Source organism: Rhinatrema bivittatum, chromosome 12 (assembly GCF_901001135.1).
Source record: "Rhinatrema bivittatum chromosome 12, aRhiBiv1.1, whole genome shotgun sequence".
Lineage (NCBI taxonomy): Eukaryota > Metazoa > Chordata > Amphibia > Gymnophiona > Rhinatrematidae > Rhinatrema > Rhinatrema bivittatum.
This window is the reverse complement of record NC_042626.1, coordinates 49,620,445-49,647,693: the sequence shown is the minus strand read 5'-3', so window position 1 is coordinate 49,647,693 and position 27,249 is coordinate 49,620,445. Positions and strand designations below refer to the sequence as shown.

At 46.4% G+C, this 27,249-nt stretch overlaps 1 protein-coding gene across 4 annotated transcripts in view; it reads left to right on the top strand.

The window, feature by feature from the left end:
• Positions 1–27,249, top strand: part of LOC115073856 (inactive phospholipase C-like protein 2) — a 109,954-nt gene that overhangs the window by 68,780 nt on the left and 13,925 nt on the right. For 3 of the 4 annotated variants that reach the window (XM_029572743.1, XM_029572742.1, XM_029572745.1), the window contains exons 3-4: positions 1,662–1,865; positions 8,165–8,240. In XM_029572743.1, coding sequence (XP_029428603.1) covers positions 1,662–1,865; positions 8,165–8,240 — 280 coding nt within the window. The remainder of the gene's footprint in view (positions 1–1,661; positions 1,866–8,164; positions 8,241–27,249) is intronic. The other variant, XM_029572746.1, reaches the window with a different exon arrangement.

Sequence of the window (27,249 nt, the reverse complement as noted above, 5' to 3'; positions counted from 1 at the left end):
CATTAGGGAGTTATTTAAAGCGGAGATGCGGGCCCTGCAGAGATGCTCTTTAATGCTCCGTGTTAAGGAAATATCACGTCTCCTGTAATAAGCTGCAGGGAGGTGGATTGGAAATTGGGTTTTTTCGGCAGCTGTGCCCTGCCTGTCCTTTTTTTTTCCCCATGGAATTGTCACCGTGTGGCTGGAGGGGAGGGAGCGGATTATTCCCTCCGACGCGCCACCCTTCCAAGCAACTGTATGTTCTTTACAATGACGGATTTCATCTCTGCTGTTGCATATTTCATTTGTCCACAGACCTTGTAAATCCGCCAACGGTAGGAAAGCCCTCCACCACCGCCCCCTCCCCCTCCAAAAAAACCCAAAACTCAGCGCCTGTAGTCAGTTCTCTCTTTTAAGTGACATCCCAGCATGTTCAGCAGACGCAAGACATGGAGTCCAATTTGAACTTCTTGTTCTTTTAACCTTCAAATAGAATTGCGCATGAAAAGGCTCTTCATCGCGTGAGGGTGCACCCGATTGTCGAGCGCAGGTGTGAGCGGGGGTCTGGGATCTCCCAGTTATGAAAGATTTGCCTCAGAGCAGCCTGGCAGGCCTTTTTGTATCAGAAGGGAGCCTCCCCCCCCCCCCCCCCCCAAGGGCTGCCTCAAGGGCATCTGCTAGTCCTGGGGAGAGAACCTGTAGGTCCTAGTTCTGCAGAAGGCGGGGGGGGGGGGGGGGCGGTATATTTTGTTTGCTTTTTGTTCATTTGAGCCTGCAGCTCTCGTCTGAGCCAGACCTGGCACACCTTACGGCCCTCTGACTGGTGAGAGCGCAGGAGAAATATTTTGGTGGCCCGAGGACAGCGTTTGGGCTAAAATCTGCCACTGCTGATGGATGGACTGAGGAGCTTTGCAAACGGAGTGGGAGGGGAGGGGGAATGCTCTCCTGCTCCTTTTGTTGTGCTCAGTCTGTGTGTTTCAGCCATGGATTACCATCATCTCCCACAAAATGTGCGGGAACTACCATATTAATAATTATTCTTGGGTTTTCAGGAAGCAGATTGAGAAGTCTGCAGCTATGTCAGAGCCGCACCCTGCCTTCCCCACACAGCTCTGCCAGTACACCTCCTTCCTATCTTGCAGCTCCTACTGTTATTCCAGGACTGAGACCTGCACATTCAGCTCTGCCATTGTACTTCCCTCTGTGGCACTCTGTGCTATTTCAGAACTGAGGCCTCCCCCCCCCCCCCCCCCTCCCCACAGCTCTGCTAGTGCACCTCCCCTGTGGCACCCCCTGCTAGTTCAGTACTGAGGCCTCTCCCCTCCCCACACACAGCTCTGCCACTGCTTCACTCCTCTGCCCTGCAGCACTTCCTGCTATTTCAATACTGAGACCCATGCACCTTCCTCCTGCCCAGCAACACCCCCTGCTAGTCCAATATTGAGACACAGACACACACAGCTCCACCATATACCTCATGCCTGCCTTGCAGCGTTCCCTGCTATTGCAGTACTGAGAGCCCCCACAGTTCTGCCAATGCACCTCACTCCCGCTCTGCAGCATCCCTGGCTGTCCTTCTGTTCTGCCAGTAGATTAAGACTGGCCGCAGACTTCTGGACATGCAGTACCCTGCCTTGATGAGTGTGTTTGTCGTCTTCTCTCTCTTTGTCTCTGTTGCACAGAATGCCTTGGTTTCATTTAAGGAACTTTGTGGCCTGTCTCCTGCTGCTAACATGAAGCAGTGCATTCTGACGGTCTCCGCCTGGCTGCTGAGCAGCGGGAACACACCCACCGTGACCCTGAACCTTGGCACTCAGTATCCCGCCATGGAAGCACATGGGCCCATACCAGAGCTGCTGAGGAAACTGCTGACATCCTATGAAGGAGTAAGAATGCATTAATCCATATAAGAACATTAACAAAAAAAAAACCCCACCATAGTGGGTCAGACTAATTGTCCATCGAGCCCAACAGCCTGTCTCTGCCAGTGGCCAGTCTGGGTCACCGAACGATCCTAATGGGGCAATCCGTTCTACCACCACTTAACATTTCTATAGCGCTACACGACATTCGCAGCACTATACAAACATACAAAAAGACAGTCCCTGCTTAGTGGAGCTTACAATCTAATAAGACAAACATACAGGACAAGAGACTTGGGGTATTTCATAAAGCAAGACAAGGGTCAAAAAGAAAAGCAAGTTAAGAAGACTAAATAAAAGCAGACAATCAGGCATAAGATTTAAAAGCGGTTTCAAAAAGGTGGATTAGGTTTAGATGGGATTTAAACCCAGCAAGAGAGGGAGCATGACGCACCAGCTCAGGAAGACTATTCCAAGCACACGGTGCAGCCAGGAGGAAAGCACGGCATCTGGAATTGGCACAGATAGGAGTGACTTGTCCGATGAGTACACAAGGAGGGGTGTAGAGAGAGATAAGAGAGGAGAGGTAGTGAGGTGCTGAAGAGTGAAGGCATTTGTAGGTAAGAAAGAGGAGCTTGAACTGTACGTAGGAGTGGATAGGGAGCCAATGCAGTGACTTCAGAAGAGGGGTTATGTGAATGTAACAACTGTGGTGAAAGATAAGTCGCGCAGCTGAATTTAGAACAGACTGCAGTGGAGCGAGATGGCTTGCCAGGAGACCTGTGAGGAGCAGGTTGCAATAGTCTAAATGGGAGGAGATGAGAGTGGATGTCTGGTAGTGTGTTCAGAAAGGAAGGGATGGAATTTGGCAGTGTTATAAAGAAGCGCCATGTTTTAGCATAGTTATGCATAGAGAAGTGAGAGGAGCCGAAGAGGACTCAAAGGTTACGGGCCGATGGGACCAGGAGGATGACCGTGTTATCCACAGAAACAGAGAAAGGAGAAAGAAGGGAGTTAGGCTTGGGAGGAAAGAGAAGGAGCTCTGCCTTGGCCATGTTGAGTTTAAAGTGGCAGCGGGACATCCAGGCAGTAACATCAGACAAACAGGCTGAGATCCAAGACTGGATTTCTGGTGAAATTTCTGATGTAAAAAGGTAGATCTGAAAGTCATCAGGATAAAAATGGTATTGAAAGCCTTGAGAGGAAAGGTAGATCTGAGAGTCATCAGGATAAAAATGGTATTGAAAGCCTTGAGAGGAAAATGGTATTGAAAGCCTTGAGAGCACCAATAGTAAGAAAAGAAGAGGGCCCAGGTCAGATTCCTGAGGTGAGGGAAGTCTGACGAGGGAATTGAGTGTGGCAAAGAGATGGCGAAGGTTGGATGTAAGAATGACAATAGAGGAGGAACCATCAAAGAAAATGTTTAAAGTGCGATGGGAGAGGTAAGAAGAGAACCAAGACAGGACAGAGTCCCAAAATCCAAGCAAGGACAGAGTATCAAGAAATAGGTGGTGATCAATGGTGTCAAAAGCAGCAGACAGGTCAAAGAGGATAAGGACAGAGTCATAAACAGATCATTGGAAACTTTGGCAAGGGCTGTTTCAGTTGAATGTGGAGGGCGAAAACCAAATTGGAGTGGATCAAGAAAGGCTTGAGATGTAAGAAAGTCAAGAGAGAGGTGGTGAATCACACATTCAAGTACTTTGGAGGCAAAAGGGAGAAGAGAGATGGGATGATATTTGGCAGAACTGGTAAGATTCAGTGAGGGTTTTTTAAGGAGTGGTATGGTTATAGCAAATATGAAGGCAGCAGGAACAGTAGCAGTAGAGAGTGATAGACTGAGGATGGAAGGGATGAATACAGTGGAGATGGAGCTGAGGAAGTGAGTGGGGACAGAGACAATGACTTTGAAGGAAGAGAGAAGACGAGCAATTTCCTCCACTGCGATTTCAGGAAAGGAGGAGAGAGTGGCGGGAACTAGGGGAAGTGGTAGAGGAATGAAGTGGGTGAAAGGCAGGTAAGGGGGACCTGGTTGAAAACTCAAGACTAATTTTGTGAATCTTGCCTTGGAAGTAGTCATCCATAGTCTGGGCAGAGAGTGAAGGGGAGGAGGGAGGTGAGAGAGGTTTAAGGAGGGAATGGAGTGTGACAAAGATGGCGAGGGTTGGATGCAGGAGAGTCTGTCAGATGGACATAATAGTCTTGTTTGATAAGTGCAATAGCAGACTGAATTTGAAATGTATGAAGTCTGCATGGGCATAGGACTTTAGCCAAAGATGTTACGCAGAGCAGGCACAGGAACGTAGGTAGCAAATTCTAGGGATGAGCCAAGGTTGAGGTTTAGTGCACCTTACAGGATGGGTAAAAGGAGGGGCAAGGGTGTCTAAGGCTGAAGAGAGTATAGTGTAAGAAGAAACTGCTGCTTCAACACATTCAGACAATGTTGTGGAGGAAAGAAGAGATGAAACAGCAGTGGAGAAGATACAAGGATCAACAGCTTGGATATTTCTAAAGGTGTAGGTGGTGACAAGATGAGATGTGGGGGAGGGTGGTTTAGTGAGAAAATTACCAAGAAATGGTCTAAGATCAGAAGAACTCAGTTCTGAGAGACAGCAGTTAGAAGCAAAGACTAGAACAAGGCAATGGCCATGCTGGTGAGTAGAGGTGGTAGAGCAGAGTCAGAGATCAAATAAGGTTAAAGAAAGGAGTTTTGAGGCATAAGAGTTAGAGGAGTCATCAACATGGAGGAGAAAGTCACCAAGGATAAGGGAAGGGAAAGAGGGGTCAAAGAAGAAGGAAAGCCAGGAATAAGTTACTGAGAAAGGAGGAGGGAGATTTATCAGGAGGTCAATCGATGACAGCTACCCAGAGAGTTAGTGGAGTGAACAGGCAGATGAAATGGACTTCAAAAGAAGAAAAAAAGAATGGGATTGAGGTAGAAGAAGGGGATGAAATCTATAGGAGGAGGGGAAGAGTAGCAGACTAACACCACTACCACGGCCTACTGAATGAGGTGTGTGGGAGAAGAGAACCACCATGACAGAGAGCAGCAACTAAAGCAGTGTCCTCAGGGAAAGCCCAGACTCCGTTAAGACAAGGAGATGATGAGAACGAGAGGTAAGAAGGTCATGAATACAGGCAAGCTTCTTGGAGACAGAATTCAAAGGAAGCATGAGAAGGGGAATAGTGATAAGATTGGAGGGGTTACGGCTTGATATAGGACGGTGGAGTAAAAATTGCCTTGAAGGTCCAGGACTGGGATTGATATCCCTGGCTGAAAGTAGGAGGAGGAGCAGGAGAATACGGAGAAGACAAGCAGAGGTGTGCCAATAGCGACAAGGGTGAGATGGAGTCAGATAGTGGAAATGGCAGGATGAAGGGAAGAAAACTTTGAAGTTCAAGAGCAGTGGGCAGTGCAGATCACAGAATGACAGGTGAGATAGAAAATGTAGAGATAGGGGAGGGTGAACTTGAAAGTAGAAGTGGTTTGCAGCAGGGAATAAGATTAGAGAGGATTACCATCAGGAAGAGAAAATATATTGGAGTCAGACGAGGCCTGCAATCACTTCAGAACCTGACGGTGGTGTTCTAAATGGAAAATGTCAATTATACTTGATGAATCTAATTTAGTTTAATTACTGTATATGACTATTATGTGTTAGCTATTAAAGAAAGGTAGACCCAGGGGTGGATGGATGAGGGGAAGGTGGGAGGGACTAAAAACCCAGAGCACCGCAGGAGTAAAAGATAAATCAAGGGCTGGACTGCCTCTTTTTTTCTATTTCTTTGCTCAATCCTGTTAAAAGACTGAGCCCACAGCTGCACTCCCACTCCCACAGAGACCCCCACAGTTCAGCTGCCTTTCAGCCAGACGGCTGAGCACTGTTGTAAGCCTGCTTACTTTCAAACATCGGTCCTGCCCTGGCAGCAGAAGGCCAGCCCATAGCTCGCCCTCTGATTGGACTGTTCAGCTTGGAGCCTTTCTATTCAGCTGTGCAGAGACCGCAGGAGTCAAAGATAAATCAAGGGCTGGACTGCCTCTTGTCGCTCACCCGCCCAAAAGTAAGGGGTGGCCATCTGTCTCCGAGTCTACCTGGCTAATAACTGTCAAGGGACCTGTCCTCCAGTAACTTGTCCACATCTTTTTAAAACCCAGCCATTCAGCTGAGCTCCTAATGCTGCTTGCGTAGACTGCGTCCGTCCCAGTGGGCTTCACGATATCAGCAGCTGGATCATCAGGCTTTTTAAATAAATCATCTAGTAATTATGACAGGCTAGTTGGGATCCTACCTAATGTCCCGCTTATGCCAGAGGCAGAGTAAGTGTTGAAGGTACCTTCTGCCTGGTCTTCCCTACTCCTTTTTTTGTTTTTTTTTTTTGGGGGGGGGGGGGTCCTTCCCACCGGTTCATGTGCCGGTGGGAAGTCAAATCACTAAAGTCTATGGCAGGCACTAAAACTAACACTGCAGGCCCCCAGTCTCTGCGTGTCTCTCTCTCTATATTTAATGTTGGTGAAGCATAACTTGCCAATGACAGGTGGCCAACTTGGGCCCCGGCACTTCCCCTATGGTAAAATAATATAGGTGGGAATTTCGGCGTTGCTATGTCAGTGGTTGGTGGTCTTCTCACATGGCTGTGGACTGAGGGCAAGCTTCCGGGAGCTGCACCAGTGGACCTCCCTTAGCCACTGCGTTGCCTGACCTTAATCTGAAATGGCAGAGAAAGTAAATGTAACAGCCATATTGCTCCAGTGGCAACATAGCAGCCATGTTAGGCCTTGATCCCTTGTATTGGAATAACAAAAAAAAAAAACAATGGCGAGCACAAACCTTCCAAACCAGACTGGCCCCTGTGAGACCTTGAATCCTCACATCCAACATTTATTTCCAGCTAATTTCTGTGCTGATCCAGTGAAAAGTATCGGAGCCCACAATCAACGGATCAATGAAGTTTGGTGGTTTATCGTTATTAGAACTCAGAGGTCAAGAAGTCCCCTACTAGTGATTCTCCGTGGCTCCTGGCCTCCTTTTGCCTTAGTTTGATTAGGTGATAATAACATTAACTGTACTTGGATAGCAATAGTTCTACCATGGGTCTTTCTCTCCATATTCCTTTCCAGACATGCGCGCACTGAAGATGGCTGCAATAGTGCCGTTTCTGAAATTATAAAGCACTTTGTAGGGGAGGGACCTTTATTGGATGAAAGACACCCTAGAAATTGTTATTATTGAGTGCTGTCGGCATTCCTCTGACATGACAACTTAAGCATATTTCATTGGAAAGATGGGGGCGGGGGCCGATGGGGGAGGGAAGACAAGAGCTTGCGAATCTTGGTACCTACAGCTCTATCCTATATATCGAGTACCTGCTTCTGCTGGCAAGGATATATGCTCCTGTAAGACAGTACTTCAGCTGGCGCCTCCATGCCATCACTGGTTAAAAAAAAAAAAAAAAAGTAAAAAAATATGTACAATAAAAATTAAAAAAAAAAACCAAAATCATAAAATATGTATAATAAAATTTAAATAAATCGTAAAGCACATTGAATATGAAATTCATGGTTTGCACTGCATTAACTTAAAAGTCTAACTTTTAAAGAAAAAATTGCTGGATAGGCTAGTCAAATGATTCCGGGGCAGTTTTCCACGGTACCAAGTGGGAGAATGGCTTTGGTTCTGGAAACCAGCTTCTCTCTTGGGCTGGCTGGCAGGGGGAAGCAGTGGCGGCAGGCGTGACTGTCCCCGTGTTTTCCCTCTCATCAGTGGGGGGATGGGGAACCTCTGCCATTGCGCAGTGGTCTTGGGGTTCGGGGGTAATAGGTTCCAGAAAGAGCCCCAGTCCATGGTTCTCTTCCTCCAGCTAGGATTCTCATTGCAGTGGTTGTTCTGGATGGGATGGGGAAAGGGTTAATAATGTGTTTTTAAAAAAGTAAATCTTGGGTAGCTGCAAATTTACACTCCTGGCACAGATGCCCCAGTAAAGGCTGATTCTGATTGAGCTGGAGGCTAAAAGGAGCAGGAAGATACTGTGAGAATCCTAAATAATAGACATTTGGAGACTTTTAGAGATAGACATGGACATTTTATTAAATTGACATTTAGTGACTTTCAGCAGCTGTTGATTAGCTAAAGTGATATTTAAGAGGGTTATGATACTATGAAGGTGAGTAGGATGTCTGTATTCCCGTGGGAAAATCATTTGAGCTGTTTTGCTCATACCATGGTGGTATTTTGCCTGAGATGACGGTGTCCCGAGTGGCCTGTTGCGGGTGCTCCTGTAGGCGCTTGGCTGTTCTCACGCTTTCTCTTTGTCCTCTGCTGCAGATGATCCACACCAGTCGGACGCTGATTGAATCATCGGATGCTGTTCATGCCAAGCTCATACAAGTTCAGCAAACTGGTACGTAGAGCGGCCGCAGAAGGCAGAGGAGAGAGAAAACGCATGATGGCATTGCCGGCTGTGCCCTGTGGAGTCTTGTATTCAGATTGAAGGCGCGATTCTGGTCGCTGCATCTCAAAAAAGATATAGTTGCGATGGAGAAGGTACAGAGAAGGGCAACCAAAATGATAAAGGGGATGGAACAGCTTCCCTATGAGGAAAGCTGAAGAGATAGGGCTGCTCAGCTTGGAGAAGAGACGGCTGAGGGGGGATATGATAGAGGTCTTTAAGATCATGATAGAGGTCTTTAAGATCATGAGAGGTCTTGAACGAGTAGATGTGACTCGGTTATTTTCACTTTCGAATAATAGAGGGACTAGGGGGCATTCCATGAAGTTAGCAAGTAGCACATTTAAGACTAATCGGAGAAAATTCTTTTTCACTCAACGCACAATAAAGCTCTGGAATTTGTTGCCAGAGCATGTGGTTAGTGCAGTTAGTGTAGCTGGGTTCAAAAAAAGGTTTGGATAAGTTCTTGGAGGAGAAGTCCATTAACGGCTATTAATCAATTTTACTTAGGGAATAGCCACTGCTATTAATTGCATCAGTAGCATGGGATCTTCTTAGTGTTTGGGTAATTGCCAGGTTCTTGTGGCCTGGTTTTGGCCTCTGTTGGAAACAGGATGTTGGGCTTGATGGACCCTTGGTCTGACCCAGCATGGCAATTTCTTATGTTCTTATGACAATCGCAGGCTGTTCCCAGCAGGGATGGAAAATCTTATCTTGCAGATTTAGTACCTTTTGTAGATTTGTGAAGGTTTGAATTATGCTTTTAGGCCAAGCCATGTTAACGTGGCTTACAGTCTACGGCTAAAGTTCTCATGAGCAAGAGGTCTTAGTAGATGCACAGAATATAATGTCAGATAATGTTTACTCCGTTTGCTTCCTGCATTCAAAAAGAACTTTTTCCCATCCTGCACCTGTGGAAAAAAAATCTTGAACAAGGCCCAAATAAGAATGCAGCGTATTTATCACTTCATTGTGCTACTGAACAAACCAAGGGGCCAATGCAATAAGACGTGTGCTGAAAATGAGCATGTCCCGATGCATAAAAGAGGGTGTGCTACAGGAGAATGTGCATCTCTGGCACTCAAAAGAGGTTATTGCATCAGGTACCCACAATTGCAATGGGCGCTCAATACGAGCCTCCGTTTTGATCACGCTTGCTTTGGTTAGTTTGCAGAGGTGCCAGTTCTGCATGCTGCAGTTTGTTATATCAGGCGCCCATTGCTATGGGCCTCTAAAATGTGCGATCATAAGAAATGTGTGGTTCTTTTTGAGCCAATCCATATACATTTTATTTTTTGCCACTGCAAGCAGTAAGTTCAAGAGCAGGGATAATACTAAGGAGGACACATTCCTCACAACACAGAGGACCATATTTTGTAACGTTTTACTGCGAGTTGACTTTACTCCATCTCTGGGGCTGGAGTTATATTCCCTGTGTTAAAAAAGGGTGCGTTGGGCAACCAGCACTTTCCTGCAAGAGGTAGTAATAGGTAATGTCCTCATCTACATGAAATTTGCATGTGTTGAGCGCCATCAGGTTTGCGTTTTGGATGTGCTAGTCTTGCGCACCCGAAACATGTGCCCAACCGTGTATAAACCCATGCGCCAGGCTGGGTGCACTTTATTGCATCAGCCCCCAAATATGCTGGAAGTGGGTTGCACAAGATTATATTCTAGCCAAGGAAAGGAAGTCTGACGTAAGCTAGAGATCCTCACGGTCAGATGGCATGTCTCCTTCATCCAGCTGCCATTTGTCATTCAATTGGGACCCGCTGGTGCTTCCCCCATTTTCTGCAATTTGAAAATCCAGTTCTGTATGAAAAGCTTTAGCAAACTTCTCAGTTTCTTGGAAACCTGGACTGTGACCTCAGCAAACAATTGTAAGGCCCAAATTTAATTCCCAGTGCAGTGCCCCAGACCTCGGTTGATTTCTGGTTTTCTTTTACTACTTAGCAGCCAAGAATCCTCTGTACCTGTCTTGGGGTTTCTTAACTACTCATACTGTATTTTTGGGGGTTTTTTTGCCTCCACCGGGAGGCCGTTCCATGCACCCACCCCACCTGTTAGGTTTCCCACATTGCGTTTCCTGCTAACAGTTAGTTATTTATTTATTTATTTATTTATTTATAGCTTTTATATACCGATCTTCTTGCATTGGATACAAATCAAACCAGTTTACAATGAACAGTAAAACTTGCCAGTGGGCTTTACAAAGAACAAGATACATCTAAGCAAACTTTAAGTAACATAGTGTGCAACTTAAATAACAACTTAAACAAATTGAAATGACATAGCAAAACATTTATACAAGCGGTCGATCCAAGTACTTGGGCTTGGTTGAATTAAAGGGAGAGAGGAAAAAGGATGAGGTACAAAAGGGCTTGCAAAGACCAAAGGGAATCTGTGGCCCTCAAATGGGAACGTGAGATTAGGGTGAATAAGAGCGAATTTGAAAGCATATAGTGTGAAATTATACTTGCAGGGAGATTGGGAAGGAATGGGAAGGGACTAGGTGAGAATTAAGGTGTTATGGCAGAAGATCCAGAGTTTGTGGTGGACCTGAAACCATGTTTGTTCTTGCTGGTCAGCCCTCTCCCCTCCTTCCTGTGATCGGCCACTATCTCTTCCAGAATGACTTTCACTACTTTGCTCTGGATTGGTAGCTGCCTGGTTCTGACTTTGATCCCTCTGTTTAGAAGTTAGCTGTCTTTAGAATCATTTCTTTAAGGTTAGCTTGCCTGGCTGCATTTTGTACTGCTCACTGCATTACCACCCTTCCTCTTTAATTGCTTTTTTAAATGCATCTGTTCTTCCAAATATTTTCTTCTGGACCCCTAAATCAGCTGGAATGTTCCTTTCTGCCCTCCCGTGGGCGATATCCCCTCCATCGCCCTTGGATGCATCTTTCCCAAAGAATTCTGGATACCAGCTTCTAGTAACCAACAGGATATGTGAACACTGGTTTTTGCCCCTACAGCATTTCATCCTAGCTGAAACATTCTTTTCTCAAGTCCCATTTATAAGAAATGCTGCTTAGAGTGGATGAAACCTTAATTCCTTTGTGTTCTGGTCCACAGTCATCACTACAGCTTCTGAATGTCATTATCTGGTCCTACATTTATATAAGCAGAAGGCAAGGTCGAGGGGATTAAGGGGAAAATGTTTATATGGAAAATATTGTTTAAAGATTCAGACTTCCAGGTCGAGGCCTGTTCATCAGGCAAAGAGGCATGTCTCAGCCGCAAAACTTGCATCTTTAGTCTTTGATTGTCTTAATGTGAAAGCATCCACTCTACCCAGTGACTTTGCTGGTTTTCTTGGAGCTAATCTCTCACTGGCTATAGACAATATTTCGATAAATAATCTGTGGATAAGCAGGGAGGAGAGGGGAGTGATGAGGGAATTGGTAGCATGGGGTCTAGTTAACCTGGATTGGCCACTGTTGGAAGCAGGTTGCTGGGCTTGATGGATCCTCGGTCTGACCCAGTATGGAAGCTTCTTATGTTCTTATGGTAAGGGGTGTGATGGATCAGTCTGTTCAGTAGCGCTTGTTGAAGTGTGATGTTCCCTGAAGAGACGTGCCCTGGCTAATGCTGGGTGTGCGTCGAGTTGTGATGCGGTTCATGGTAGGTGGGCTCCTCTTGTGAATCGACAAAGCGTGTATTCGTCTGTGATGACCTACATCCACTTAACAGATCCAGGGATGGCCTTTGCAAAGTCGGAAAGGCATAGGGTGGGGGTGGGTCGTCTATATGTTCTAGGGTTGCCAATGAGCTCCAGGTCATCGGGGACAGACTACGCCAGTCTCGATATTGCCCCCTCCCCCTGCCCTCAGTACATCTAGGAACTTCTGGTTCCTACTACAGATCTGTAGCTGTGACCTGGGGATGGGAGTAGAGGGGGTGATAAAACCAAAACCGGCTCATACTGTTCCTGACGACCTGAAGCTTTGTTAGCAGTCTTTCGTCCGTTCTGTTATTGAATCTCTTTTTACTTCTTGATTGAGAAGATTGGGGATTTGGGCTTTGGTGTCCTTTGCTTTGCAGACATCCGAGCATGAGAACAGTAGCAGGCTGTTTTGATTTTTGTACTTGAGAACTTGCCACGTGGTGGCCACAGCAGCCAGGGCTGGTCATCAGGATCAGGTTGGTCCAGTCCTGGTTTTTCCCTGCACGTGCAGGGACTTTGAATCCTGCCACCTTTAAGAAGTCCCTACAAGTCAAAAAGTAAAATCTGGAGTGGATTAGTCTGTTTTTTATGACATGGCGACCCTCTCCGTGGCTCATCTTATTTTTATTTATTTATTTATTTTTTTTTTGCACAAGGCTGAGCTTCAAGTGCAAAGAACTGACTCGTGTTGCTTTTGTGTATTTAAGAGGGCAAAACCTTGGCCTGAGAGGTGGGGAATGGGGCTTTGCAATAAAAAATGTGTGCATTAAACTGAAACTTCGCATGTATCCAGAATGTACCTCGCTGAAAGTGACTGCCTAGGCGGTGTCGAGAGGAACGCCCGATCCCTCCAGCCAGTGATCCTCTGGCTCTGACCACAGTGGCCTGAAATAACCCATCGAGCCTTGACGGTGACTCCTCTCTGCGTGAGTCGACACTGACAGCAACAATTAATTCTGAGGCCAATATTCCAAAAAAGCTGAGCCTCCAAATTTAACAACCTAAATTTTAAACGAAGACCTGCTATTTGTCTCCTAAATTAGATGCCTTGTGTCTAAAACCAGGGCTGAACACCTATGTTTTTATTTCCTGCCCTAACTCCACCCCTGTAGCCACCCATCTTTAAGCTTCTAAATTTAGGGGCCCTAGTGAAACTGGGAGCCTAAATTTAAGGACTCGGTCCTAATAAATGTACAAAAGGGCCAATTTCGGAGCCCTTCTCCCAAAGTTAGTCCCCTAAACCCTTTCAAAAGTGACCTCTGTAATTTTAGGTCAGGCCTGTGTTTGTCTTTAAAAAAAGAAAGAAAAGGGAGGGGATTGGTCAGCAGCTGGCACAGCGTCCTGGCTGGGCTTGAGGTGGGAGGTGGCGCACCCATGGCCTTTAAACAGGAATGAAAGCCACCGGGGTAATGACGGTGCTCGGGAGAGACCATTGGTGACTCTTTTGGTCTTTTCCCTTGAGCTGTAATCAGTCCCTTAAATAACGATATCCAGTACATCCCTGGAAGCCAAGGAAGGCTTTTTAAAGACTGGAGTAAAATGATCTCTTGGAAGAGCGCATAGTAATGAACAGGCCGTGATGTTCTGAACCAACCCAGGTTTTTGACGTTTTACTGATAGGCGACAGTAGATGGGACTGCAGTCTGTAGAGATTCAAGCAGGAATTATAGCGATCGGATTTTCTTCTCCAAGAAAAGGGCACCGCTCACGTATCTGTCAGGAGCACAGGAAAATCCAGCGTGCCGTCGCTGTACTTCGTAGACCTGTAGTCAGTTGGCGATCTAAAGTCGCTCCTAACTGTTAAGCTTCTTTCTTCAGCACAATCATTAGTTCCCCAATCTGAGAATAAATGTATAAAGCTTCAGGGGGCAGGGAGGGGGGGTTTGTTCACACACAGGATCTCTGTGTTTTTTTGGTTTTGTTTTTTTTCCTCTGCATTCAGTTTCAGCGAAGCCAATGAGAAAATGGCAGCCGGACAGTCCTTAAGTTTAACTGTTGCTTCACTGCGGTTACCTCCTAGGGGAATATACGGCTGAAGGTCATCCGCATAGCAGTGATAATCTATCTGCAAATAAGTAATACTTTTTCCCCCAAGGGCAGCAAATATGTTGAATAGGGAGAGGGGAGAGACAGGCTGGACCTCTGAGGAACCCCACAGATAAGTGATTGAGGAGAAGACAAATTATCTTTAATCTGTACAACTTGACTGTGGTCGATTAGCGAATAAAGCCGCTTAAAAACAATATCTCCAGAATATAGCTCCCGGTTTTCTAATTGATTTTAAAGTCAGGAAGTCGCCCGCACCCTCTGATTGCCTTTTATGTCGTGGCCTCGTTAACCTTGTTATTGACGACATGTAGGGGAGTTTGGATTTCAAAAGGGCCCCTTCCCCTGGTTTAATCCCTTTCAGACCTTCCTATCCTTAAGTATTTCGGGAAGCTTAGAGTCCGTTCCCTCATTCCATTGTCTCTGGGTTTCTGAATCAGATTTCAGGGAACCTGAAAGGGGTTTTGTTTTGTTTTCAATATGTTCTTGGTAGAGATTGGCCAGATCCGTTCCTCCGGAGACTGATGAGGTTCTCTTATATCGGAGCATCCCAATGACCTGGCCGAGCTCCATTTGATTCCATGTGGGTTCGTCCATGTTTCTCGGCTCCTTTTTTTTTTTTATCCCTATATCGTTCGGGGGGGGGGGTTGTGGTTGTAAGGACGGATTCTGCCAGGCACTGGATCTGTAGCATTCGCATCAGCTTCCTACCATCGAGCAGCTGCCAAAATTCAGGAAAAAGGTGAAGGGCATGGCTTTTTATCAAATCTTTCACCTGTTAACCCTTCGAGCTGTCCCTGCCCTTTTCATTTGAATTTTGGCCTCCATTTCATACTGCGCTGCTTTAGGCTTCTCGTCCTGTAGGTTTCGATTATTGTAGTATAGGCATCATATGTAGCTTTTGTTTTATTTTGGTATTGTAAAATGCTGGAGTACATCACGTTCAATCAGTCGATAAACAGCAGGATTGCACTATTCTGTCAAAGAGTATTGCAATAAACTTGGTGCACTCTAAATCCCCTGCCCCAGCAAAGCTTTGCCACCAGAACTGCAGCAGTGAGATGCACTTGCAGCATCTTCTCTTCAAGGCAGAAAAATGGTGGTCATGTCTTGTTTTGACCTGAGTGCGCCATTTGCTCGAGGTCCCAGGCCCATGCATGTAAATGAAGGCCTTTTGCACTAGGAAGGGGAGTGGCATGGAGGAAAACGCACTACATAAACTTAGGAGAAAAAGCCACAGAAAGCGATCTGACATTCTGCTGCAGTGGCCCAAGGATCAACCAACTCTCCCCCCACTAGGCCGAAGGAAAACGAAATGTTTTGCTCCTGGAGCCACTGCTGCTCTCAGAGACTTGCCCCTGGAGTGCTAGTAATGTAATTAAGCTCCTTGCTGGGCTGGGAACGGTTCTCACGGATGTCCTGTCCCTTCTCGTTTCTTGCGTTGCTGCAGACCCAGCTGCTTTCTGCACTCGGGTTTGGTTTGGGCACACGGCAGGCTTGATGGCCTCCTTTCTGACTGGACCTTTTTTTTTATCGTGGCCATCCCCAGCGTGTTCTGTAAACGAGGTGGTAAGCTACCAGCTTATCTGGCAGCCTGTTCTGGGTGTCTCCAGGCTGCATTGCGGTTTCTAAAGAAGACAGGCGAGAGAGAGAGAGGGAACCTGGGTCGCAGGGAGACGGCCATCTCCCAAGGGCATGCAGAGCTGAGATTAGAACCCGGGCTCCGGTATTTTATTTTGTGTCTTCAGAGCCCTGTGCTCTAAGCCTCTGACAGTTGGGTCTCTTTCCCCCTCATGTTCTCGCTGTTTTTGCTACTCTGCCTAATTGGTTTTCCTAACGCAGCTGCCCGTGTCTCTGATGTATTGACTCATTTGCGTTCCACATATGTTATTGTTACAAAACATTTATTTTTCATAAATGTCACACCAGAAAAAGCTCCCTGGAACAAACTGAATGCAAGCGGTGCTGTTCTGAGTTGGCTTTTGTAGGTAGTGTTACAGAAAAGTGAGTGCACGTATATTAGCACAAATTTCAGACTCTTGAGCAGCAACGCCAATCATCAAGCATTCATCCAGCCGCCAGGGTAGAAACCTTGATGATTCGGCACTGCTGCTCACAAGTCTGAAGTCTGTGCTAATTCGACCCCCTTTTTGTGTAGACATTGCTAGTAACTGTGCCACTCGGTCCCATTTTTGTCCGGACAGGTTAAACCCTGTCCTGGTTTTGTCCCCTAGGGTGTTTCTTTTCTTTTCACCTCCTACTCCTTTCTGCTTCCGGCTCCGTCATTACCAGGGCTGGGATCTGAAGCCCTGAGCCTGCCTTCACAGCTACCTGGGGATTTTTCTCTGCTTTATATATCCCCCTTCCTAACTTACTTCAGTTCCCTGCAGTCATTGAATGAGTAGATGTGACTCTGTTATTTACACTTTCGAATAATAGAAGGACTAGGGGGCATTCCATGAAGTTAGTGAGTAGCACATTTAAGACTAATTGGAGAAAATTCTTTTTCACTCAACGCACAATAAAGCTCTGGAATTTGTTGCCAGAGGATGTGGTTAGTGCAGTTAGTGTAGCTGGGTTCAAAAAAGGTTTGGATAAGTTCTTGGAGGAGAAGTCCATTAACGGCTATTAATCAAGTTTACTTAGGGAATAGCACTGCTATTAATTGCATCAGTAGCATGGGATCTTCTTAGTGTTTGGATAATTGCCAGGTTCTTGTGGCCTGGTTTGGCCTCTGTTGGAAACAGGATGCTGGGCTTGATGGACCCTTGGTCTGACCCAGCATGGCAATTTCTTATGTTCTTATGTCATGGACTCTAAATCTGGCCACTAGGTGTCACTGTTTCACAGTGGCTGTGACTCCCTCCCCTAGAAGCTATAAGAACTGCATCCACAGAACCTGCCCACCTCAGGTGATCTGGGGAGCTGGGTGGTATCTCAAGACAGCCATGCCTAGCACAGTTACTGGGCCATTGGGCTGGCCCCCTGGACTGTTTTTGTTAAGAAGATCAGAACTACAAGTACATAGATGCACTGGGGGTGCAAAACCAAGGATAGAGCTATCACCTCACCCGTGTCATCCCAGAGAGATTGATCGGGTCCCAGTTTTGCCCTGTTGCATTCAGGGAGATGTAGCCTTTTTGCTTTTCTTTGAGAAATCAGAACTACAAATTCATACATGCCACTGGCCAAAATCCAGAACTAGATCAGCCTGACCCGATGAAGGGAAACTGGACTGGGAATCATACAACCAGGGAGCAGCCTGTGGGACAAGGTCACGAAGAAAAATCTCCAGACGTCCCGAGACTAGCATCCAGTGATCCTTCTTTAACAACCCCACCCTACTGATGCAATGGTAAAACCTGGGTTTTGGGGTGAACCCAAAGGACTGACCTTAGATTTGGAAAATCTTGTCTGGCAGCCGTACCTCAACTTGCTGAAAATCTCAGGAGCATCTGTGAAACTTGGGAAAAAAAATGGTCATGGTAATTTTTTCTTTTCTTAAGTGATTGGCAAATGGTTTTTAAAGCATTTGTGACGGGCACAGTTCTGAAACAGTCTGCATTGGGACAAGGATTCTATATACTTTTCCTTTCAATTATTGCTTCCGTTACAAAGTCCGTGCGGTCGGTTGCACCCTCTTTTTCCTGTGGATAGGTTTTTGCTGGAAAGGCGTGTGAAGGGTTTGAGATCTACGTATACACTTTTCCACCTCTGACTTAAATCCGTCCTCAAATGCCTCTTCTCAAGGTTGTGAGCATTGTGTAGGCTTTCTGCCGCGTGGAGGGGAGGGCAAATTTCACTATTAAAGATGAGCAAAATGCTGACAACAAAGTGGAAATCACTTTGTTGTCAGTTGTGCTACCCCAGGGACATTTAAATGGCGACAGTCGCCACCTTCAGAGATGGGAGCAGAGGAAGTAATGGGGTGCAATTGGGAAGGGGTGTCGAGGCTAACATATTTAACACAGAACACTAAGGCACGTAAAGACCATCTGGCCCATCCCATCTGCCCGTCCACCATCTCCTGCTCACGATCATCCCTTCCACTGCGATCTTCTCTGCTCATCCTGTGCTTTCTTGAACTCCGACATTGCACCATCGCCACCGTGTCTACTGGGAAGTAGGAAGGCGTAGGAGGTGTTTTACGAATTTTAATTAAAAGAGAAATTGAATTAAACATAGAAGGGTTCATAGTTTTAAGTGAAATTAATTCAGTTCCCTTCTGACTGAGGTTTGTTTTCTGGGAAAAAGGAGAGCAGGATCAGTACTGATGTCCTCCAGAGTACAAAAACACAGAAGACAAAGGATTGATTAGGTTTATTTTAATTCTGACATGAATACAGAAACGCGCCTTGTTGGTTCTTATAGACTGGGACTGCAGGGTACACTGTATTGTAAGAACAAGCAAAGTGCCAGACCAATAGTCCTGGGTGACAGTGGCCAGTCCTGGTCACTTGGAAATACACAGCAGATCACCTCTCTGTTACTCGTTCCCTGACATGGGAGAGGAGACAATCCCCGTGCCTGCCTAGCAGATAAGTGTTAGATCTGTCCTCCTGAAATTTGCCCAAATCTTTTTTTTTAAATCCCCAGTTATGCTATTACCTCTGACCATATTCTTCAGCTTCATGGTGCGTTACATGACCCCTTCTGCTGTGGCCTGCACTGTATCATCTTTAATAAACCATCCCTCCCAGTGCAGTGTGCGCACTGCTTCATCACTCAGTGACGCCTCCTGCGGTAGGGGAAGCCACAGTAATGCAATATATGATGTGTGAATTGAATTGACAGAGTCTAGCGATACCATGTTGGGCTGCTATGCAATGTGTTTTCTAGAAAAGGGGAGGAAGCTGGGCTGCAGGAAGGGTCTGGGAAAGCATGAATATGAAATGAGAGCAGAACTTATTGGGGAGGCCCTTTTCCTCTGGCTGCTGTTCGTTCATTCTCCATGTTATAAAACAGGTCAGTGCTGGAGGTGAGCAGAGTGTCAATAGGATCGTTGCTACTTGAGTCCTAGCAGTTAGTGCTGTTATGGGGGCTGCTTAAGGTGTGAAGACACTGAAAGGTCTCTGGCAGGCTCTCTGCTACCCTCTGTGTTTCAATATCCTGACTGTTCCTGTGGGAGAGAGCCTGCAATCCCACAGTTACCTCATCCGAAAGCTTCAAGCCAAGGGTAGGCAACACCAGTCCTCAAACATTGCAAGCCGGTCAGGTTTTCAGGATATCCACACTGAATAGGCATGAGATGTATTTGCATGCAAAGGAGGCGGTAAATGCAAATGCATCTCATGAATATTCAGTGTGGCCATCCTGACAACCTGACGGGCTTGCAGCACTCGAGGACCGGTGTTGCCTACCACTGAACTAAAATGATGTTGATGGTTCAGCGGTTTTCCTGCCCTTGCACCACGTGCTTTAGAGCAGTTTTATTTCCCCCACCCCAAACACACATTCCTTCTACCTTCTCTTGATACCACTGCCTCACACCCTCCTCACTGCAGCAAGGAAGGCAAATGAGTTGATTTAAGAGTCATCAGTCACCTGCTGAAGACTTTGACCCATGTGATTTCATCATGTGACTAATTCTTATGCAGGTTCATTGCAACCCACCAAGGATCCATTTCTATCCAGGGGCAGCTTCTAAAACTCTGTACTGTATGAGCTGGAAGAAAACAGGCTCTCAGAGTCACTTAGGGCTATTCAATAACAGCTTAGTGTGCACACTAATCTGGGATCTTGCTAAAATTAGTGTGCATATGAATAAAGGGTGTCGCATGCAAATGAGGCTTTAGCGTGTGCACAAGAAAAGGTGTGATAGGCTCTCTTCCACCTGCTGTTTAGTGTCTGCTCCCTGAAGCTAAAACTTTAACACCTGCCTTGGACCAGGTGTTTAACTTTTTTTTTTTAGCATACATGCTATTTAATTACCAGTATTCATTATTGTAGCTGGAAGATGGTGATGTAATACTCCCCAGTGTAGAAAGCACAAGGCTTTTACTATGCCTAATAATTTTATAAGATTATACAGAATGACACGATTCTGATAATCATTGCTGTTATGGGTGGGGTAGTCTGGTCATTTGATCATTGCAGGTTTTCTGAGACTTGACCCAGAACAGTGGTCTGGGCGTTGAGGGCTTCTTTGAGGCTGACGGTCCATTAAGTCTGACTAAAGAGCTCTCTTCAGAAAGCTTTGAGGCTAGCCTGATGTTCTGCCTGTAAGCAGAGCTTCCATTCCTAGGGCCCTCTACCCGATTCTCTGTTCTCATGGGGCCCCTACTTCTTCATATTAACCCACACAGGGCTCTCCTGGGGCTAGGACGAGCCTTGGACCCAATTCTACTCCCTGGACTCAACTCTTAGCGGATGGATGGTCAGATGCATGTGCTTTCTGGAGTTAGGGCCAGCAGATCATTCTCGCTGGCATTAAGGATGAATGTGGTGGGGCTGGATGCTTGGGGAGATGGGAAAGACAGAAGAGAGGGAAAGAGTGACAAATAGCAAGGAGGCAGCAACAAACGAGAGACATCAACATATGCTTGAGCATATATATATATATATATATATATCTGCATTTATTTACACCGCAAATGTATTTCTATACAATAGGTTGACAGAAGACAATGGTCTTTGTTGTCATTAGCATTGTTAGAGCAGCCAAAGACCTCAATAGGCATTCCAAGCAGCGGTTGGAGCTTACCAGGTCTGTGGTTTACATGCAGAGCTCTTTTCTTTCAGTTTTGAGAGCCTGGCAGCCTGTGTTCACCAGCCATTGTGATACTTACACTACAGGGGGGGGGGGGGGGATGGTCAGACAACAGGGCCTTTCTGAGTCAGGATGGCCAAATTCTTCCCTGGGTTGTTCCCGTCCATGCTTTCCTGCCACTCTTTGAAGACCCTTACTGATACAGCTGACAGATGGGCAGAAACGCGTGCTCATGACTGGATTGTCTTTTCCTTTAGCTCTCCCCCTTTATCCTCTCAGCACTGACCCCAATCCAGGCCTTACTTTAATGCAGTCTTGGATCCATGAAAGAAAGAGAGCTGAGCATGCTCAGTTTAACATGCACATGCTAATTAGCTTTCTCTACACTACGTAATGCTCTTATGCTATTTTGCGATTGCATTTTCAAGTTAACACGCACGCTAATAGCATGGCTGTGCGATGGGGTAAACATTGTACCACGCACATGCTAACATTTATTGCATTGCATTTTAAATGCTGTTTGAGTGTGCAGGTTACATTTTTACCAGCCCACACACTAACTAATTTTGAATGTGGGTTTTATTGCTTGGGGGGCCCCCTAGGTACCCTAAGAGCAAGGCATTATAAAGTGTCCTGATGTCATCCTGTGGGTCTTTGGTTGCAAGGCCCGAGTCAAGCCTTGCTTGTGACAGCAGTGAGAATGTATTCACTGGACACAGACGAAACAGCCAGTTTATTCCCAAGTGGCTTCCAAGGACTGAACCCTGCTCTTCCCCTGGTGTGGTAAAATGGGCTAACTATCTGCAAGCCTCCTTTATACGTGACAGCTGCTGCTAGGGTTTCCAAAGGGCTCCATGTCTAGTCGGGCCGATCCTGTCCTGCTTTTAGCCCATTTTATGCTTCAAACGGTAGAGCTGCTTTGGATTCAAAACATTCGTGCCTCCGGTAGGTAAAACCCAGGCCTGGAAGTCCCTGACCGTCAGAAAGGGAGCCCACTTTTCTGCCCCGGCCACCCTTGGGGTGCCAGCTGCTTGGGGCTGGGAGACCTGAGGCAGCTCTGCGGGATCCCGAGAGCCCGGCTCTTGTCGGATTCTTCCACATGGCACACAGACAGGCGGATCTGAATGCAGATTGAAGGCTCGGGAGTGGGCGGCAGTGCGTGGGAATGGCGACATTTAAACCACGGAGGGATGATTGCCTGTGACAAAGATAGAAGGCCGTTCACGTTGCAACACAGAGCTCATCTTTGAGCTGCTGATTTACTGGGGGTCGGGGGGGGGGGGGGAACCGGTATTAGGGAAAAGCCCACCCACAAAAGAGTTTTAAACAATAAATAGGAGCGAAGCTGATGGGAAAACAAACGGCAGTCTTATTAAGGGGAGGGAGTGTGTCTGGTGAAACCCCCTGCAGCCATCACAGAATTCATGACTGGTTGAAGGTGGCCTTTGGGTGCCTTTGTTCCCTGTATTCGATCCTTTATTTGATTTTTATTTCTCTTTTATTAAACTGCTCTTTCCCTAGCCCCCACCTCACACCAGGCTTCCAAACCTTTGCTTTTGTCTTGTTTAATGTTCTTGCTCTGCCTGCTTTCTCCAACTCTGAAGATGACCTTTGAACTGGTCATTGTAACAGGTAATAGCAGTGAGCCTAGTAAGGCTGTCCCTAAATAATAGCTGAGGTTTTTTTTCCTTTTCATCCTGACTGTTTCCTCTGATTAATTTTGAGTTTCTAGCTCAATCTGAGCTCGCCTCTGTTGGGGGTCTGGTACCGTGAGCCTTTATTCATGACTACCTGGGGATTTTTCCTCCGCTATTATATATCTTCCTCCTAGCTCACTTACAGTGCGGATCCCCAACAATGGCCACACACCCAGACGCGTGTAGGAAAATAATTCCTTTTTTTCCTCCTCCGGCTCCGTTTATCCACAGGCAGCAGCACAGTCCCATTCTCTGCAGCACCAGGGGCTTCCTGGCACGACAGCAGGCTCTCTCCTGTGCTTGACGTAAGCGCTACCTGGCAAACCAACACCTTTTTCTACTGCACCCAGTCAAAGCCACTCGGTTCAGCCGCAGACTTTCCTGAATGTCCCCCGGCCTAGGTAAATAGACCTTGTTTTATCCAGATCCCATCCAGTTGGGCCACTGCCTTTCCTGGCAGCCTCCTGGCCAAAGGGCAATCTGGCTTCTTAGCAGGCTCTGTCAGCCCTCTACTCTGCTCTCTGCCAGCCTCCTCCTGATAGGTATTTTGTCTTTTCAGGAGAGGAACTGCTTTCTCAAAGTAATTTCTTAATTAGCCCCACCTTTATTCTCCAATTACTGTCACATACCTTTCATCTGATTGGCTTCAGCCCTAACATTTTCTGGGACTACAACTCTCAAGAATCCTATTTCTTAAAGGGACGTGGCCTGAAGATCTGAGAGCTCCCATCCCTGCAGGCTGGCTCCTCTTTCTCTGTCCCCTTGTCTGGCTCTGCCCTTCACAGGCAGCAGCAGCAGCCGGGGATGAAACCTTAAGCCAGGGAGCCAACAGAAGAGCAACTCCTGCCCCATCGAGGCAGCCTGAGCCCGGCTACCCAGCCTGGACCCTTTGCTGGGGGGCTATCAGCCCAAAGAAACTGATCTCCCCTCATCGCATGCTGGCTCATTCAACCCTGCCCCTCTGTCTAGCTCCGCCCTTCATAGAGATCCACAGCAACAGGGGACAAAGCCAGGGAGCCACCAGCAGTAAATCACCACAGGAAAACACCAAAAGGGATCGGCCCCTTTGTGCCCCTTCATACCATAGAGAGCCTGAAGTGTTCACAATCACCCAAAATCTTCATATCACTCTCAGGTGAGATCCTTTCTGCTTCCACCTCAGACAAATGTGCCTGCCACACGCTACAACTGGCTCCTTGCCTCTTGTGCTAGCTCATCCAAGCTACCCATGTCACACAGCAGCTAAACTATACCATCTGGCCTTTCACACTGTTTCCACTCCACACAGCCCTGAGTTGTAAAGCTTTATATGCTCACCAATAAAGCTTTTGTACTACACAGATTTTTCCTTTCCTCCCTCCTGGCCTTCATGATGGTCTAAGTAATCATGGGACATGGCGCTTGTGCCCAACATCCCAGGAAATCTGGGCAGCTATCCAGACTACAGACTAGATACCCAGTCCCCACACTACCTCGCCTCAGATATCTGGTCCGTTCCAACTCTCAACCTGCACCCACAATACAGAGGGCAAAATTCACACAAGATTCCACAGCAGCCTAAGCCCAAAGTGGACATATCACATTTGATTCAAGTTCAGTTGGAAATAAATGCAGATAAGCCAGTCAGTTGGGAACCCCTTAATTTTATGCATATCAGTACCAGATCAGTGGTAAACAAAATCCTGATTATTTATGACTATGTGACTGATAAATCGCCAGACCAGGTCTTCATGGTAGAAATCTAGCTAACGGTCATGGAAGGCCCTATATTAGCACAGCTCCTCCTTTCTAGCTACAAAGTTAACCATCAACCAAAGCTACTCAAGAGGCACTAGGGTGGCAATCATCTACAGAGACTGTGTCAATATTAAAGATAGAAATCAAATTGACTTCTAATTGCAAGGGCCTATATGTTAAACCTAGGACAGGGCCATTGGCTAGGCCTCCTTCTATCTCACCACCCCCCAACAACTTTGAAAACGAAAAAGGAAGGTCTTATCAATCTGGTACCTAACTGGCACCTCTTAATACTGGGAGACTTTTACGGGCACTTTGACTATCCAAAGAACAGTGCAGCCTCAATCTTCCTATCGACCACATAAGCAGTGGGCCTGCAATGAATGAACTTTGCACTCACACACAATGCAGGACATGCCGTTAACTTACTACTTGCCTCCAACTGCAAGGAAGCCAATGGATTCTTTCTCAAGGTAGGCACCATTCCAGTAGACTGGTCTTTCACTTAACGATCTTACTTGTCTTTAATATCCAAACAGGGAAAAAAGATCCACAACCCCCAAAACACATCACCAAAACCAGGGGGAAGATACGCTCCCTAGTTAATAGAATCTCTCAGTACCAAACTGGAAACCTTTCCTGGAGAAGTGGTCGATAGACTTTTTGTACTGTAGAACTAGGCTTTCAGGGCTGCCCTGGATCACGTGGCCCCCACTAAAAGAAAGGGCAGTTTACCCCAACAACTCCACACCATGGTTCTCAGATCATGTCAGGTGACTAAAAAAAGATCTGTTGCAAAGAAGAAAGAAGGTAGAAACATTCGGGGAAATGAGGGTAGAGTAGCCAAAAAGGGATACTATACCAGTGTCCATAACGGAGCAAACATTACCACTTAAATAATTATTCCATATGGCAGGCATGTCAGAGACATCCCTACAGCCTTGCAATGTTAAGAACACCCCTGACTGGAATCTGCTAGCCCTCTTCTTCCATCAAAAAAGACTTGATGAAGGCCATCATCCACTTGCAATTCCAGCAAGCAACTGCATCCACCTGAATGCAACAAGAAACAGCTTTCTTCTCGCCCAGGTAACAAACATATCTTAGTAGACTACTCCCCTCAGAAACATCAGTACTCTTTGGCTTCTACAGCTCTCACTGTTGCTGCATCTAAGGTGGAAATTTCAGATTTCAACACAGAAAGACCCTAACACTTTTAATCAGTTTGACACCAGAGGGCTCCTGAACATCAGAAAGCATACAGGAAATCTAGGAAATGGAGGAAGTGCTTCTGACTGTTGTCCTGTCCATCTCATCAAGTAGTTGATGGACTCATTGCATCCTACCTCACTAAACCTGCAAATGCCTCACTTCAGCAAGGTCTCTACCCTGATCTCTTAAAGCCAACTAGTGTGAGACCCATACTTAAAAAGCCCTCACTTGATCAGTCCATGAGCACCAGTTACCACCTAATAAGAAACTCACCCACACTGGCTAAACTTGTAGACACCATGATACCTAAACAACTAAGAGACTCCTTGAAGAGATAAAGTGCCTTGACCAAGTACAATCTGAAACCTATCTGGGTCACAGTACTAAAACAGTACTCATCTCATTAATTGAAGACATTCAGCTACTGATAGATCAAGGGGGGGATCAGGACTATTGATTCTTCTTGACATCTTAGACACATTTGATCACCAAATACTGCTAACCAGACTGGCCAACCTAGGCTTCAGAGGTAGTGTGTACAATTAGTTCAAATCCTTTCTCTCTGGCAGAGTTCAGCCACTAGCATGGAGTAAAGTATCCTCTAAACGCTAACCCTTACACTGGAGTGTACCCCCAAGGCTTTCTGTGATCTCCCATTCTTTTCAATGTATGCCTGCAGCCCATTACCGCCATTATAAAATGCTTTGGCCTCCAAGAATACATCTATGCTGCTGATATATACAGATCCTCCTCACCTTTTCAAGAGCCTGGAACAGAGCAGCGATGATCCTCAACCAAGACCTTGGGGCAATTTGAAACCGGATGTTCAACAATCAACTTCAGTTAAACAGAGATAAAAGAGAGCTCCTGTGCTCCATGAGCAGACAGTCCTCTCTCTCCCCCACTTATTCTGAATAACATCACCCTGCAGCCTCCACACGAGGACAGAAGCTTTTAGGAGTCTGCCCTAATCAGGAAAGGGTCTGCCTCTTGAAGAAACTTCATCCCTTCCTGTGACCGACCACCTTCAAAACAGTTATTCAATCAGTAGTACTTACCCCCCCAGACTATGGGTCTACCACAAAAGTCAATCACCAAACTACAAACGCTGTAAAACACCACCGCCGCCACAACTGTCCCTGTTAGCAGAAAATGAGAATGGCCCCCCCCCCCCTCCCTTATCTCGCTACACTGGCTCCCAATCCCTCTGCGCATATAATTTAAAATTCTCTCACTAACATTCAAGGCTATGAAGGGCATTAGCCCCACCTACATAACAGAGAAAAACTACTCCTCCTTCTCTTAAGATCCTTCCAGAACCTTCAGCGGAGCGGCACCCTCTCCCCATCCCCCCCACCCCCAAACAAACAAAACCATCAATGATTTACATGGCTTTTCGCCTCCAATTAAAAATGTGGCTGTTTTGATCAGCAATACCACAGTCCTAACAGATCCGCCTTCGACAGCCTCCAATAGGCCATCAAGCAGGTCTTCAGCCTTGGCTGATACAGGTCCAAGGAGGTATCTAATTCTTATCTGCATAGACTATGTATCTAACACCTCAGCCCTTTAATTTAACTGTAACTTTACTGTAAGCTGCTTTATTGCAACTCCTTAATCTTATTGTAATGGGCTTTAGCTGGCCAGCCACAAAAGGTAGAATAGGAACTGAAAGTTAAATAAGATGTACAGCACCCTCTGCATCGCCAGTGAGCTGCCTTCTCCCTGGCTCTAGTCTACTGCTACTTGTGCGAGGTAATCACCTCATCACACAGGCCATGGCTAAGGGCCATGCATCAGGGCTTCTTGCTCTGGAAACTTGCAATCACAGGCCCTAAATCCAGCTACTAGGTATCACTGCTGCTCTCCCTTCTTCTGCCCAGCAGTTGTG